The 14,068-nt window shown below is 49.4% G+C and overlaps 2 protein-coding genes across 2 annotated transcripts in view; both read right to left on the bottom strand.

The window, feature by feature from the left end:
- WDR88 (WD repeat domain 88) overlaps positions 1 to 5,983 on the bottom strand; it is a 43,400-nt gene extending 37,417 nt beyond the window's left edge. Inside the window, 2 exon segments of the mRNA NM_001246428.1 lie at positions 322 to 432; positions 5,652 to 5,983. Coding sequence (NP_001233357.1) covers positions 322 to 432; positions 5,652 to 5,927 — 387 coding nt within the window. The 5' untranslated portion in view covers positions 5,928 to 5,983.
- Positions 5,984 to 7,800: 1,817 nt separating this feature from the next.
- Positions 7,801 to 14,068, bottom strand: part of GPATCH1 (G-patch domain containing 1) — a 48,189-nt gene continuing 41,921 nt past the window's right edge. The window contains exons 18-20 of the mRNA XM_512571.8: positions 12,902 to 12,999; positions 11,371 to 11,516; positions 7,801 to 7,964 (exon numbers count right to left, since the gene is read on the bottom strand). Of these exons, the coding sequence (XP_512571.3) occupies positions 7,934 to 7,964; positions 11,371 to 11,516; positions 12,902 to 12,999 (275 nt within the window). The 3' untranslated portion in view covers positions 7,801 to 7,933. The remainder of the gene's footprint in view (positions 7,965 to 11,370; positions 11,517 to 12,901; positions 13,000 to 14,068) is intronic.

The following is a 14,068-nucleotide window of genomic DNA, read 5'->3' as shown; positions in this document are numbered from 1 at the left end:
AGCCGAGATCACGCCATTGCACTCCAGCCTGGGCAACAAGAGCGAAACTCCGTCTCAAAAAAAAAAAAAATGTGTGGCACTCTCAGTCCAGAGGTCTCCATCCCATTCCCACTGTTTCCAGGCCCGCAGGCTGGCAGCAGCCACCCTAACTTCGTCTAGGCTGGGCTCTCACCTTCCCCTCCTTCTGGCACTTTGCTCAGAAGACCTGCAAACCAGGACCCACAAGTGCCTGTGAGTTCAGTGCTGGGGAACTCGACACAGGAGGTGCCTAAGCTTAGGAAAGGTTGTCGCTCCAGGAGCACCTAACAGCCGGCCACCTACCCACAGCTTCACAGTGCAGTCATAGGAGCCACTGAGGAGCTTTGTGTCATCCACACAGAAGTGGCAGGTGCTCACAGTGTGCTCGTGCCCACTCAGAATTTTAAATGGGATCTGAAAAAAGGAGAGACCAGATGAGCTAAACATGTTGCAGGACACAAGATCAATGTACAACAGTTAATTCTATTTCTAAACACTTGCAATAAACCACCTGGAAAAAAATAAATTTAAAAAATTCTGGCCAGGGGGGTGGCTCACATCTGTAATCCCAGCACTTTGGGAGGCCGAGGCAGGCAGATCATCTGAGGTCAGGAGTTCAAGACCAGCCTGGCCAACATGGCAAAACTCCATCTCTACTAAAAATACAAAACTTAGCCGGGCATGGTGGCGCACGCCTGTAATCCCAGCTACTCGGAGGCTGAGGCAGGAGAATCACTTGAATACAGGAGGCGGAGGTTGCAGTGAGCCAAGATTGCACCACTGCACTCCAGCCTGGGTGACAGAGTGAGACTCCATCTGAAAAAAAAAAAAAATTCTGGCTGGGCACGGTGGCTCATCCCTATAATCCCAGCACTCTGGGAGGCTGGGGCAGGAGGACTGCTTGAGCCTGGGAGTTCAAGACCAGTCTGGGCAACATAGTGAGACTGTCTGTACAAAATTGAAAAAAAAAAAAAAAGAAGAAGAAAGAAAATGAGCCAGGCATGGTGGCTCACACTTGTAGTCCCAGCCACTCAGAAGGCTGAGGTGGGAGGACTACTTGAGCCCAGAAGGTTAACGTTACAGTGAGCTATGATTACAGCACTGCACTCCAGCCTGGGTGACAGAGCAAGACCCTGCCTTTAAATAATTAAAATTAAAATTTTTAATGGGCAAAGGAGTTGAATAGATATATCTCCAAAGAAGATATGCAAGGGCGGGGCGTGGTGGCTCACAACTATAATCTCAGCACTTTGGGAGGCTGAAGCAGGTGGATCACTTGAGGCCAGGAGATTAAGACCAGCCTGGCCAACATGGCAAAACCCCATCTCTACTAAAAAATAAAAAATAAAAATAAATAAATTAGCCAGCCATCGTGGTGTGCTCCTGTAATCCAAACTACTCAGGAGGCTGAGTCATGAGAATTGCTTGAACCCAGGAGGCGGAGGTTACAATGAGCTATGATCATGTCACTGCACTCCAGCCTGGGTGACAGAGTGAGACCTGTCTCAAAAAGAAAAAAAAAAAAAATAGTTGATAGCACATGAAAAGATTCTCAACATGACTCACCACATCAGGAAAGTGCAAATGAAAACCATAGTGTGGCCGGGCGCGGTGGCTCATGCCTGTAATCCCAGCACTTTGGGAGACCAAGGCAGGCGGATTACCTGAGGTCAGGAATTCAAGACCAGCCTGGCCAACATGGCAAAACCCCATCTCTACTAAAAATACAAAAATTAGGCCGGGCACGGTGGCTCATGCCTATAATCCCAGCACTTTGGGAGGCTGGGGTAGGTGGATCACCTGAGGTTGGGAGTTTGAGACCAGCCTGACCAACATGGAGAAACCCCGTCTCTACTAAAAATACAAAATTAGCCGGGCATGGTGGCGCATGCCTGTAATCCCAGCTACTCATGAGGCTGAGGCAGGAGAATCGCTTGAACCCGGGAGGCGGAGGTTGCAATGAGCCGAGGTCATGCCATTGCACTCCAGCCTGGGCAACAAGAGCAAAACTCCATCTCAAAAAAAAAAAAAAAAAAAAATTAGCCGAGTGTGGTGTTGGGCACCTCTAATCCCAGCTACTTGGGGGGCTAAGGCAGGAGAATCACTTGAACCTGGGAGGTAGAGGCTGCAGTGAGCTGAGATCATGCCACTGCACTCCAGCCTGGGTGACAGAGCAAGACTTCGTCTTAAAAAAAAAAAAAGAAAGAAAGAAAAGAAAACCAAAGTGTGATACTGTGTCATATTTGTTAGGATGGCTATCATCAAAGTCCCATAACAAGTGTTGGCAAGGATGCGAATAGTTGGAAACCTCCTACATTGCTGGTAGGAACATAAAGTAGTGCAGCCACTTTGAAAAACAGGCGGTTCGGCCAGGCGCGGTGGCTCACGCCTGTAATCCCAGCACTTTGGGAGGCCAAGGTGGGTGGATCACCTGAGGCCAAGAGTTCAAGACCAGCCTGGCCAACATGGTGAAACTCCGTCTCTACTAAAAGTACAAAAATTAGCCGGGCATGGTGGCACATGCCTGTAAGCCCAGCTACTGGGGGACTGAGGCTGGAGAATTGCTTGAACCTGGGAGGCAGAGGCTGCAGTGAGCCAAGATCACGCCACTGCACTCCAGCCTGGGCAACAGAGCGAGACTCCGTCTCAAAGAAAGAGAAAATGTGTCATGGCCATGCAACAGAATATTACTTGGTAATGAAAAGGGAAGGGAGCACTGCTACAGGCTACAACATGGATGAACCTTGAGAACGTTAGCTAAGGAAATGAAGCCAGTCACAAGAGACCACGTATGGCTTGATTCTATCGCTATAAAAGGTCTAGGACAGACAAATCTATGGACAGAAAGCAGAATTGCCTGGTGTCGGCAGGATGGGTATTGGGGAACTGGGGAGTACAATACTCTGAATACCCTAGAAACCACTACAGCTTCTATGATTAAATTATATGGTACGTGAATTATATCTCAGTAAAACTGGGGGAAAAAAAAGAGGACAGAGCAGGGAAGCCTGAAGATGTCCCGCCCCACCCCCACCCCCCCCACCCCCCCCCACCAACTCCAGCCCGCGCATGGCGACACGTCCCAGGTTGAGCTGCGGAAGTGTGGGGGTGGGGGAAATGTTGGCGGCAAGACCAGGGGTGTGGCCTGGAAGGCAGTGTCAGGGCGCTGGGCTGAGTCGGCAGGAGGACAGGGGTGAGGGGATGCGACGGTTCAGGGCGGCGGTGGCCTTCCGGTTGCAGGTGATGCGGGCGGTGAGGGGGGGGGTGTCGGGGACGTGCAGGTGGGGATGCAGGGGATGAGAGGATACCCCGCCTCGCCTCTAGGGGGCTCGGGGACACGAGGACACTGGAACGTGAGCTCTGTTGCCAGGGAGCGTGGAGAGCTGGGACTGGGCTTTTCTCCGGGGGAGTTCGCTAACCCCGTCGGGCCAGGCCGGGGCCGCGCGTGCAGGGTTGGCTCCCTACCCCAGGAGCGGCCCCAGTCCCCGGGACATGACCTGCGCACCCTCCCGCACCGCCCCTGGCGACCCCAGCCCCTGCCGCCCCTGCAGGGTTTGGGTTATCTCTCTCATTAGGAAAACCCAACTATCATTAAAAATTGAAATTAAATTTGCTGGGTGCAGTGGCTCACGCATGCAATTCCAGTGCTTTGGGAGGCCCAGGAGTGAGGATTGCTTGAGGCCAGGAGTTTAAGACCAGCCTGGGCAACATAGCGAGACTCCCCCTCTCTACAAAAAAAATCAAAATTAAAATTAATAATTTTAAAAATATATAATTTAATTTAAAAAATAGGAAAACAAAAAACCTAGAACTCCATCATGGAAAAACATTAGCAAGAGGGGGGAACCATTCCGCTACCCCCACCACAGGCTTTTCTGGGGCTCTCGTTTCAGGTTTTTTTCTGCACACAGTCCCTTGGGATCCACTAGGTAAAGGGGTCCCAGGGGCCGCAGAGAGAAGTCCCCAACACATGAGTACATTTCAGAGGTGCTGACAAAGCTCATGCAGAGGACAGAGCAAAAACAAAACGGTTCTTCTATGTGTAGCGTTCATTCACATATTCCACAAATAAACCTCAAGAGCCTCCTCCCCCATGGGGCCTGGACCTGATGTTGCAGCTCAGCAGCCACCTAGGAGCAAAGTCCCTAACCTCGAGGGGCCAGTTGCTGGCAGCCAGAGGACACCTTGAGGATGGAACGGGGATGTCAGACCATGGCATGAGGCACAGAGGAGACAGTGGCCCTGGCTACTTTAGACGGGCGGTCAGGGAGGACCTCCCCAAGAGCGCAATACCGTGGGGGCAGGGACCCGCCAAGAGCCCTGAGGCCAGACCTGCTTGTAGGTCAGCGAGACAGGGGGATGGGGGAGGAGAACATGGAGAGGTGCCAGATTTGAAATGGCCTGGAAGGCCACAGGCAGATCGCCAGACTTCATCTTAAACATGCTGGGAAGCCAGGCAGAGGTTTCCAGGAAATTGTTAAAAACACACTCTGACATCTGCATGTGAGTGCATTAAATCAAGGCCAAGCATGAAACGCTACTTATTGAGAATGTTCTTTATTGGGTTTTTGTTTTGTTTTGTTTTTGAGATGGAGTGAGATGATCTCAGCTCACTGCAACCTCTGCCTCCCGGGTTCAAATGATCTTGCTGCCTCAGCCTCCTGAGTAGCTGGGATTACAGGCACGCACCACCATGCCTGGCTAATTTTTGCATTTTTAGTAGAGAAAGGGTTTCACCATGTTAGCCAGGCTGGTCTCGAACCCCTGACCTCAAGTGATCTGCTCATCTCGGCTTCCCAAAGTGCTGGGATTACAGACATGAGCCACCGCACCCAGCCAGTCTTTCTTTCTTTCTTTCTTTCTTTCTTTCTTTCTTTCTCTCTCTCTCTCTCTCTATATATATATATTTATTTATTTATTTATTCTGGAGACAGTCTCGCTCTGTTGCCCAGGCTGGAGTGCAGTGGCCCAATCATAGCTCACTGCAGCCTTAAACTCCTGGGTTCAAGGGATCCTCTTGCCTTTCAAGTGGCTGGGACCACAGGTGCGCCCCATCACACTGGGCTAAGTTTATTTCTTGTAGAGACGACCTCTCACTATGTTGCCCAGGCTGGTCTCAAACTCCTGGGCTCAAGTGATCCTCCCACCTGGGCCTCCCAAAGGGCTGGGATTACAGGTGTGAGCCACCTTGCCTGGCCCAATTCATTGTTGTTATTATTAATTATTATTCTGAGTGTCCCGTTTCTTCTGACGCTAACTGTATCTCCTGGACGGGGAGAGCTGAGCCACCGACCCTTGGGCTGCAATTAGGAGCATCACTGTGGGTGGGCCTACGGAGACTCCAAGGTCTAGATGGGGTCACATGGTGGGGCAGAGCCTCTTCCCAGCGAAGAGTCCTGGTTCCCCAGCAGGTGGCAGTGCGGGGAGCCCCCGCCGGCATCCCCAGCACGCCCTGCTCAGGTGGGTCTGACCTTTGCCCACAGATGTACCACAGATGGGGGAATGGGCCTAGGGCCTCGCTGGGGGTCCTGGTGAAGCCAGGTGGGTTTTCCATGGGTCCCCCGACAGCTCGAGCGCCTTCCTCCCGTGTGGGGAACAGGCCAGTGCCCCCTCACCCCAGCGGCGGTTCTGACCTTGGAGAGAGGCTCCTGGTCGCCCCAGATCAATTTCTCCGGCACCTGGTGCTTCTCAGGCAACAGATGCGGTGGTGGTTCCCTGTCCAAGGCCAGGGGGTCGAGGGTGGCCAGCAGGTGCGTGTGCGGGATCGACAGCTTGAAGCGGCCTAAGGCCCTCGCCATGGTCCCCCAGGACAGCTTGCCGGGACAATACTCGCTGGCGGGGGCCGAGGGTGGCGGCAACTTGCATTCCCTGTCTGGGGCTGTCGGGGAGCACCGCGGCGGGGAGGCCATCTCAAAGCCCGGTCCGCCGGTGGCCGCCGCCAAACCTGGATGGGAACGGTGGCGCCGCGCGCCCGCGCCTGCACCAAGCCCTTCGGAGGCGCGCGCTACGCTGGGCCCGCGACTTCGCTGCCTCCTCGCCCGCTGGGTGAAAACTAGTGCCACCCCGCGCAGCACAGGTTACCTATAGAAAAATGGGCTTTGCAGCCGGGCGCGGTGGCTCACGCCTGTAATCCCGGCACTTTGGGAGGCCGAGGCGGGCGGATTACCTGAGGTCAGGAGTTGGAGAACAGCCTGGCCAACAGGTTTAGTGAAACCCCATTTTTACTTAAAAAAAAAATAATAATAACAAAAATTAGCCAGGCATGGGGGCGTGCGCCTGTAGTTCCAGCTACATGGTAGGCTGAGGCAGGAGAATGGCTTGAACCCAGGAGGTGGAGGTTGCAAAAAAAAGAAAAATGGGCTTTGCATTCTGGGAACCAGGCCGAGCCAGCAAAACCAGCACCCCAGCCTCCAGCCCTCCGCTGTGGTTTCCCTGGCTCCTGTCACAGGGCAATTTCTTCATGTCCTCTGCCTGGGTACAGCTCCTGGCCAACCCACTTCATGACAAAACAGAAAAGGTCAGTAAGTTATGAGGTAGCCCCTGCAAGAAATAAGATGCAGTTATTAGGGGTGGGTTTACAACATTTATAATAGATGAGGGAAATATCTGTCACAACCCCAACAACAGTGACAGGGAATAAAATGCTACCACCAGTCAGATAACAGCCCCATAGCTAGAAAAGGACAGGGTGGAATTATTCAAAATATTGAAGAAGGGTGTCATCTTTGGATGATAAAACTAAAAGTGATTTTCTTCCTTTTTTTTTTTTTTTTTTTTTTGGTGGAGACAAGAGTCTCTCTGTCACCCAGGCTGGATTGCATTAGCGCAATTTCGGCTCACTGCAACCTCCACCTCCAGGGTTCAAGGGATTCTCGTGCCTCGGCCTCCCACACAGCTGGGATTACAGGTGTATGCTCACCAGACCTGGCTAATTTTTTTGTATTTTTAGTAGAGACACGGTTTCGCCATGTTGGCCAGGCTGTTTTTGAACTCCTGGCCTCAAGTGATCCGCTGGCCTCGGCCTCCCAAAGTGCTGGGATTACAAGCATGGGCCACCGCACCCGGCCTCTTCCTTCTTTCTGCTTTTAAAATTGTTGTGATCTATGATGCTACTTTCATAATGTAAAATACAAATGCTCAGTACTTTATTTTTTTGTGGAGACAGGGGTCTCTATGTGGCCCAGGCTGGTCTGGAATTCCTGGGCTCAAGCAATCTTCCCACCTAGGCCTCCCAAAGCTCTGGGATTACAGGCATTAGCCATCACACCTGGTCTGCACTTTATTTTTCAAAAAGGTCTCCTTGGTACACATGAGGTGGCCTCAGAGCAGGGAGCTGCAGCCGTGTAACCCAGGCTGTGGGTGCACATTCTCCTGCCTGGTTTCCCTGCCTGTCTCAGACACTTTAGTGACATCTACCCTGAGAGGCTGAGGCCCCCTGCCAGGCCCTGGCTCTGCCCTCCCATGGGGCTTCCTGGGCACCAACAGCAACCCAGCCACCCAGAGAGGGAAGAGCTTCACTCCCAAGAAATGGCAGGAGGGGCCGCAACCGCCCCCTCTCACACGCTTGTCCTTCAGTGAGTCCAGACTGTCTTCATCACAAAACCAGAGAGAAGCCTTCACTTTTAACTTCTTTTTTAACGTCCCAGGAAATTTTTTAAAAATCAAGAATAGAAAAATTCCACTTTAATTAAACTGTTCAGTCTGGATTTTTTCCCCCCGATACTAACTGAAATTAAAAATAGAAATCAATTTCTGCGACCTTTCAAGGCAGTCTTTGAAATGTCAAGGTTTTAAAAATTATTTTATAGCAGGAATTTACATATAAATACACTCTGTACAATGCGTTAACTGAACAATCACTGGGCTTCCATCATGGAGGAGAAATGATTCTAGGACGAGCCAGGGCAGCATTCAATTACTGCCTTCTTAGTGGAAGACTTTTCAGCCTGGAAAAGAAAACAGAAAAGAGAGAAATGGAAAGTTAGCTAGGAAGTGAAAAACCAAACAGCTCCGTGGAGGCTGAGAATGCCAGGCCTCCCCATATCACAGCAGCATGTCTGCACCTATAAAATGCACTCACAATAACCCACAATGAAGTACTGCCTAATCTGTGCTTTTTTTTTTTTTTTTCCCAAGATGGAGTCTCACTTTTGTTGCCCAGGCTGGAGCGCAGTGGTGCAATCTCAGCTCACTGCAACCTCCATCTCCCAGGTTTAAGCAAGTCTCCTGCCTCAGCCTCCAGAGTAGCTGGGATTACAGGCACATGCCACCATACCCAGCTAATTTTTGTATTTTCAGTACAGACGGGGTTTCACCATGTTGGCCAGGCTTGTTTCGAACTCCTGACCGTGATCTGCCCGCCTCGGCCTCCCAAAGTGCTGGGATTACAGGCATGAGCCACCGTACCCGGCCAATCTGTGTTCTTAAAATGCTTCTTCTATTACCCTGAAAACACACAGAGACTCACTCACCCACACCTCGTATTAAGACCACTTATAAAAGCAACTTTCTTCCCTAGTCTTATTTAGCCTTGAGAATACAAGCAATTTTTAATCTCAGTTTCACTCACCTACCGCATCCGTTGCATGACCCTTGGGAAGGAACTAAAATACATTCACTCCAGGGCCCAAAGCATCCAAGTTGTCTTTTTTTTTTTTTTAATTTTTTTAGAGAGACAGGGTCTCCCTATATTACCCGAGCTGGTCTTGAACTCCTGGGCTCAAGCGATCCTCCCATCTTGGCCTCCCAAAGTATTGGGATTACAGGCATGAGCCACCATGCCCAGCCCCCAAGTTGTCAGTCTTAAATCTGAATTTCTTTTCTTTTTTTTTTTTTTGAGACAGAGTCTCTGTCACCCAGGCTGGAGTACAGTGGCGCGATCTCGGTTCACTGCAACCTCCACCTCCCAGGTTCAAGCGATTCTCCTGCCTCCACCTCCTGAGTAGCTGGGACTACAAGCGCGTGCCACCACGCCCGGCTAGTTTTTTTTAGTAGAGATGGTTTGGGGTTTCATTGTGTTAACCAGGATAGTCTCGATTTCCTGACCTCATGATCCGCCTGCCTCGGCCTCCCAGAGTGCTGGGATTACAGACGTGAAATACCGCACCTGGCCTAAATCTGAATTTCATACATATAGGAATGTTCGTGGCAGTTCTATTTGAAACAGAGCTGGGTCACACTGGCTGCAAATCCCTGCTCCACAGACTCAAAGTAAAAAACCCAGTATCCACACAACAGAAGAGATAAACACACCGTGGTGTGCTCACAAGAAGGAATCTTCCACAGCAATGACTACAAGCCCCTCACTGCTGCCTACCATCATCTGAAGGAATCTCAGAAGCCAGACACTCAAAGAATTCACACAACACCCTTCTTCCCAATAAAGATAAAACTGGCAAGAGCAGGCCTGCGCAGCGGCTCACGCCTGAGGCTGAGGCAGAAGGATCACTTGAGGCCAGGAGTTCGAGACCAGTTTGGGCAACATAGGAGATCCCATCTCTACAAAAAAGATTTTTTTAGACCAGGTGTGGTGGCTCACGCCTGTAATCCCGGCACTTTGGGAGGCCAAGGCAGGCGGATCACCAGGTCAGGAGATTGAGACCATCCTGGCTAACACGGTGAAACCCCGTCTCTACTAAATATACAAAAAATTAGCTGGACGTGGTGGCGGGCACCTGTAGTCCCAGCTACTCAGGAGGCTGAGGCAGGAGAATGGCGTGAACCCAGGAGGTGGAGCTTGCAGTGAGCCAAGATCGCGCCACTGCACTCCAGCTTGGGTGACAGAGTGAGACTCTGTCTCAAAAAAAATGATTTTTTAAAAAAATTAGCTGGGTGTGGTGGTGCACACTTACAGTCCCAGCTACTCTGAAGGCTGAAGTGGGAGGATCCCTTGAGCCGGAGAGGCAGAGTTTGCAGTGAGCTGTGATCAGGCCACTGCACTCCAGCCTGGGTCACAGAGCGAGACTCTGTCTCAAAAAATAAAATAAAATTCATACCCTATAAATATATGCTATATAAAATTATATTACTTATATTTAAAATGTGCACAAAAATCTGTATATAGGCCAGGCATGGTGGTTCACACCTGTAATCCTGGCACTCAGAGGCCAAGGTGGGTGTATCACCTGAGGTCAGGAGTTTGAGACCAGCCTGGCCAACATGACGAAACACTGTCTCTACTAAAAAAATACAAAATACAAAAATACAAAAATTAGCTGGGTGTGGGGGCGGGTGCCTGTAATCCCAGTTACTTGGGAGGCTGAGGTAGGAGAACTGCTTGAACCCGGGAGGCAGAGGTTGCACTGAGCCAAGATCGCACCACTGTACTCCAGCCTGGGTGACAGAACGAGACTCCGTCTAAAAAAAAAAACAAACAATGTGTATGTGCCTCCATGTACATGAGTGTGTATGTGTGTGTGTGTGTGTGGTTGCACAAAAAAGGTCTTAAAGGTTATATATGAAACTGATGGCAGAAGTTACTGTGGAGAAAGTAGAGGTTTGGAGAACTGGTCAGGGCTCCTTTAAGCATTGGCTGTAAGGTCTGAATTTTCTTTTCTTTTTTTTTTTTTGTTGAGACAAGAGTCTCACTCTGTCGCCCAGGCTGGAGGGCAGTGGCACAATCTCAGCTCACTGCAAGCTCCGCCTCCCGGGTTGACGCCATTCTCCTGCCTCAGCCTCCCCAGCAGCTGGGACTACAGGCACACGCTCCACGCCCAGCTAATTTTTGTATTTTTAGTAGAGACGGGGTTTCTCTGTGTTAGCTAGGATGGTCTCGAGCTCCTGACCTTGTGATCCACCCGCCTTGGCCTCCCAAAGTGCTGGGATTACAGGCGTGAGCCACCGCGCCTGGCCTGAATTTTCATAATGATGATATATTCACATATCACTTACATAATTAGATATTCAAACTTTTTAAAAAGCCTAGTTAATACACACATTTTTTTTTTCTTTTAGGGAGAGGGTCTTGCTCTATCACCCAGGCTGGAGTGTAGTGGTACGATAGTGGCTCACTGCAACCTCCAACTCCCGGGCTCAACAGATCCTCCCACCTCAGCTTCCCAAATAGCTGGAGGCACAGGTATGCACCACCACGCCCAGCTAATTTGTTTTTTTGTTTGTTTGTTTGTTTTTGTAGAGATGGGGGGTCTCACTACGTTGCCCAGGCTGGTCTCAAACTCCTGGGTTCAAGCTATCCTCCCGCCTCAGCCTCCCAAAGTGCTGGGATTATAGGCGTGAGCCACTGCCCCGGGCCTACCAATTTCTCATTTCTGATATTTGCCTCTAAGCAAACACATCAAGCACTCAGTAAGCCTCTAAAGGTTTCTGAAAAACCCTCCATCTCCCACTACCCACCGTCTCAGCAGCTCCTGGGGCGACACGTCTGCGGTTTCCTCGTCACTCTGGCTGTCGCTGCTGTCGGAACTCTCAGAGCTACTACTTTTCTCTGGTTTTTTATTCTTTTGCTTGCCTTTGTGTTTGTGCTTCCTGTGTTTCTTCTTCTGTAAAAAACAAATAGTGGTGGGGGAAAACAAATGTATTTTTTCCTCCTTAATTCAATACAATGAAAGGTTAACAAGGCTGCAGTGATGGAGTCATTCAAAAAAATGTTTAAACCTCATTTAGAGTGAGTGAGAGTGAGAGCCTAACAAGACAGCACAGGGCAGACGGCTGTGCCACTCTCAACTGCGCACCCTGACCCAGCTGCGCCTCCAGCAACAGACACAGCAGAACCAAGAAGGCGCAGACAGAACCTATCGTAACACTTGGTGTCGTAAGACGTGACACCACACATCTTGTGCATGGTGACCTGTGCCACCTCCGGTGAATCTGACTTGTTTATTTTGTCAGGCCCCTGGGAAACTTCATGTCAGGATGACGGGCACCCAGGAAAACCACAAGGAAGAAACTGGCAGAAGGTTACCGAACAGCAGATACACTGGTAAGGACACACAGATTTGGTCGGCACACATTTTCTTCCTTTCACTAGGAGGGAACGCCCGTCATCCGCCATACATGGGAGTGCTTCCCTCTGGTGGCCAGTAAGGAAACTGTTTCTAATTTCTTCAGCTGCTAGCCCAGACTACTTTGGGTACCCAACAAGAACATTAACCTAATTAAAAGCCTGTGATGAAACCCAAAAGAAGACATGGTTGATGAAATAAGAGACGTCAACAGTGGAAGCACATGCCTGCCTTCCATTCGAATTCTTTTACTTCAAACGGCAAGTGACGGACTAAAATCTCAAACTAATAAAGACAAAGTAGCTGAGAAATGCTGAAAATAATACCTTCACTTAACATTGAATAAATAAGAAATAAATTGTTTTATTATTTAATACTCACCCATTGCTCTAAGATCCTTAAATGCCCTTTTTTCTGCTTTTTAATGTTCACAAAAAAAGTTTTTTTAAGGGCTGGGCATGGTGCCTCATGCCTGTAATCACAGCACTTTGGGAGGTAGATCACCTGAGGTCAGGAGGTCAAAACCAGCTTGGCCAACATGGTAAAACCCCATCTCTACTAAAAATACAAAAAATTAGCCAGGTGTGGTGGTGCACACCTGTGGTCCCAGCTACTCAAGAGGCTGAAGCAGGAGAATTGCTTGAACCCAGGAGGTAGAGGTTGCAGCTGCACTCCACCCACCCTAGGCAACAGAGTGAGACTCCGTCTCAAAAAAAAAAAAAGCGGGGGGGCGTTTAAGAGCAAAAGAAAATGTTTCTGAAAAATCAAGCGTTTGCATTGAATGTCAACATTTCTGTTAAGTCTCAGAGAGAACTGTGACTTGGCCACCAGATCCACTCTTCAGCTGCAGTATATGACACTCCTGGGGGCTGACCAGCGGGTCCCACCCCACACTGATCCTAGGGTACACACAAGTCTCTCACCTTCTCTTTCTTCCGCCTGTGCTCTTTCTTGGCCTTGTGCTTGTCTTTGTTCTTTTTATGTTTCTCTTTTTGAGGAACCTCAAGTGTCTGACGAGCATCTGAAACACAAAGGTAATAAACACAGGACCTATATAGCACGAAAACAAAGACTATCCAAAACTAAGCTCCTAAACTGCTGAATCAGGCATCTAGTGTAGATGGAATGTTTAACACTGAGGAAGAACTCCTGCCCTCGGATTAGCTTCTGCCTCACTGAGAAACAGATTAGCACACCACCTTGCACAGTTGTATTTAGAAAGCTGCCAGAGACTTCAACAAAGACCTGTGTGATCCAATCAGTATCCTGCCGTGACCCCAGCTGCCAGATGCAGATAAAGTCGGACCAGAAAGCCCACAAAGCCTTTTGTAATTCAACATCATCAGATAAGCTCAGAAACAGACCAAAATTGGAACTCAGCTCTGCTGCCAGCACTGTGATCTTCGACACGTCGCCTAACCTCTCCCACGCCCAGTTTCCCCAACTATAAAATGGGGACAATAAGAATCCCAATCCTTTTAGGGACACAGACTAGACTAGACAGGGCCACGTCCATGATTCTCGAAGCTCAGAATCTGGCACCTAAATGTTAGCTCTTCTTATATCATCCTCTCTCTACAAAAACGTATTTTATAAGAATTTGTCTTACAAGTGGAAACACTGAAAAAACTACCATCAAAACAACATAATGGGCTGGGAGCGGTGGCTCATGCCTGTAATCCCAACACTTTGGGAGGCCCAGGCAGGAGGATCCTTGACCTCAGGAGTTCAAGGCCAGCCTGGGCAACATAGTGAGACCCTATCTCTACCTAATTTTAAAAAATAATAATAATGTATATAATCATTAAAAATCATTAAAGAATTTGCATGTGCCTCAATTCTCCATCTCCAAATTCAGACCAAAATGTTTTCATAGGTCATTAATTTCTGGGTAACTAAATCAACAAAACTTCACAATAGTAGAAGCAGTGAAAGGCATTAAATCAATTTTTTTCACCTAAAGAAAAGTTTCGGCCAGGAATGGTGGCTCATGCCTGTAATCCCAGCACTTTGGGAGGCTGAGGTGGGCGGATCACTTGAGGTCAGGAGTTCAAAATCAGCTTGGCCAACACGGTGAAACCCTGTCTCTA

Source organism: Pan troglodytes, chromosome 20 (assembly GCF_028858775.2).
Source record: "Pan troglodytes isolate AG18354 chromosome 20, NHGRI_mPanTro3-v2.0_pri, whole genome shotgun sequence".
In the NCBI taxonomy this organism is placed as follows: Eukaryota; Metazoa; Chordata; class Mammalia; order Primates; family Hominidae; genus Pan; species Pan troglodytes.
Note: the sequence above shows the minus strand (reverse complement) of the source record. Positions and strands in the feature narration are given on the sequence as shown.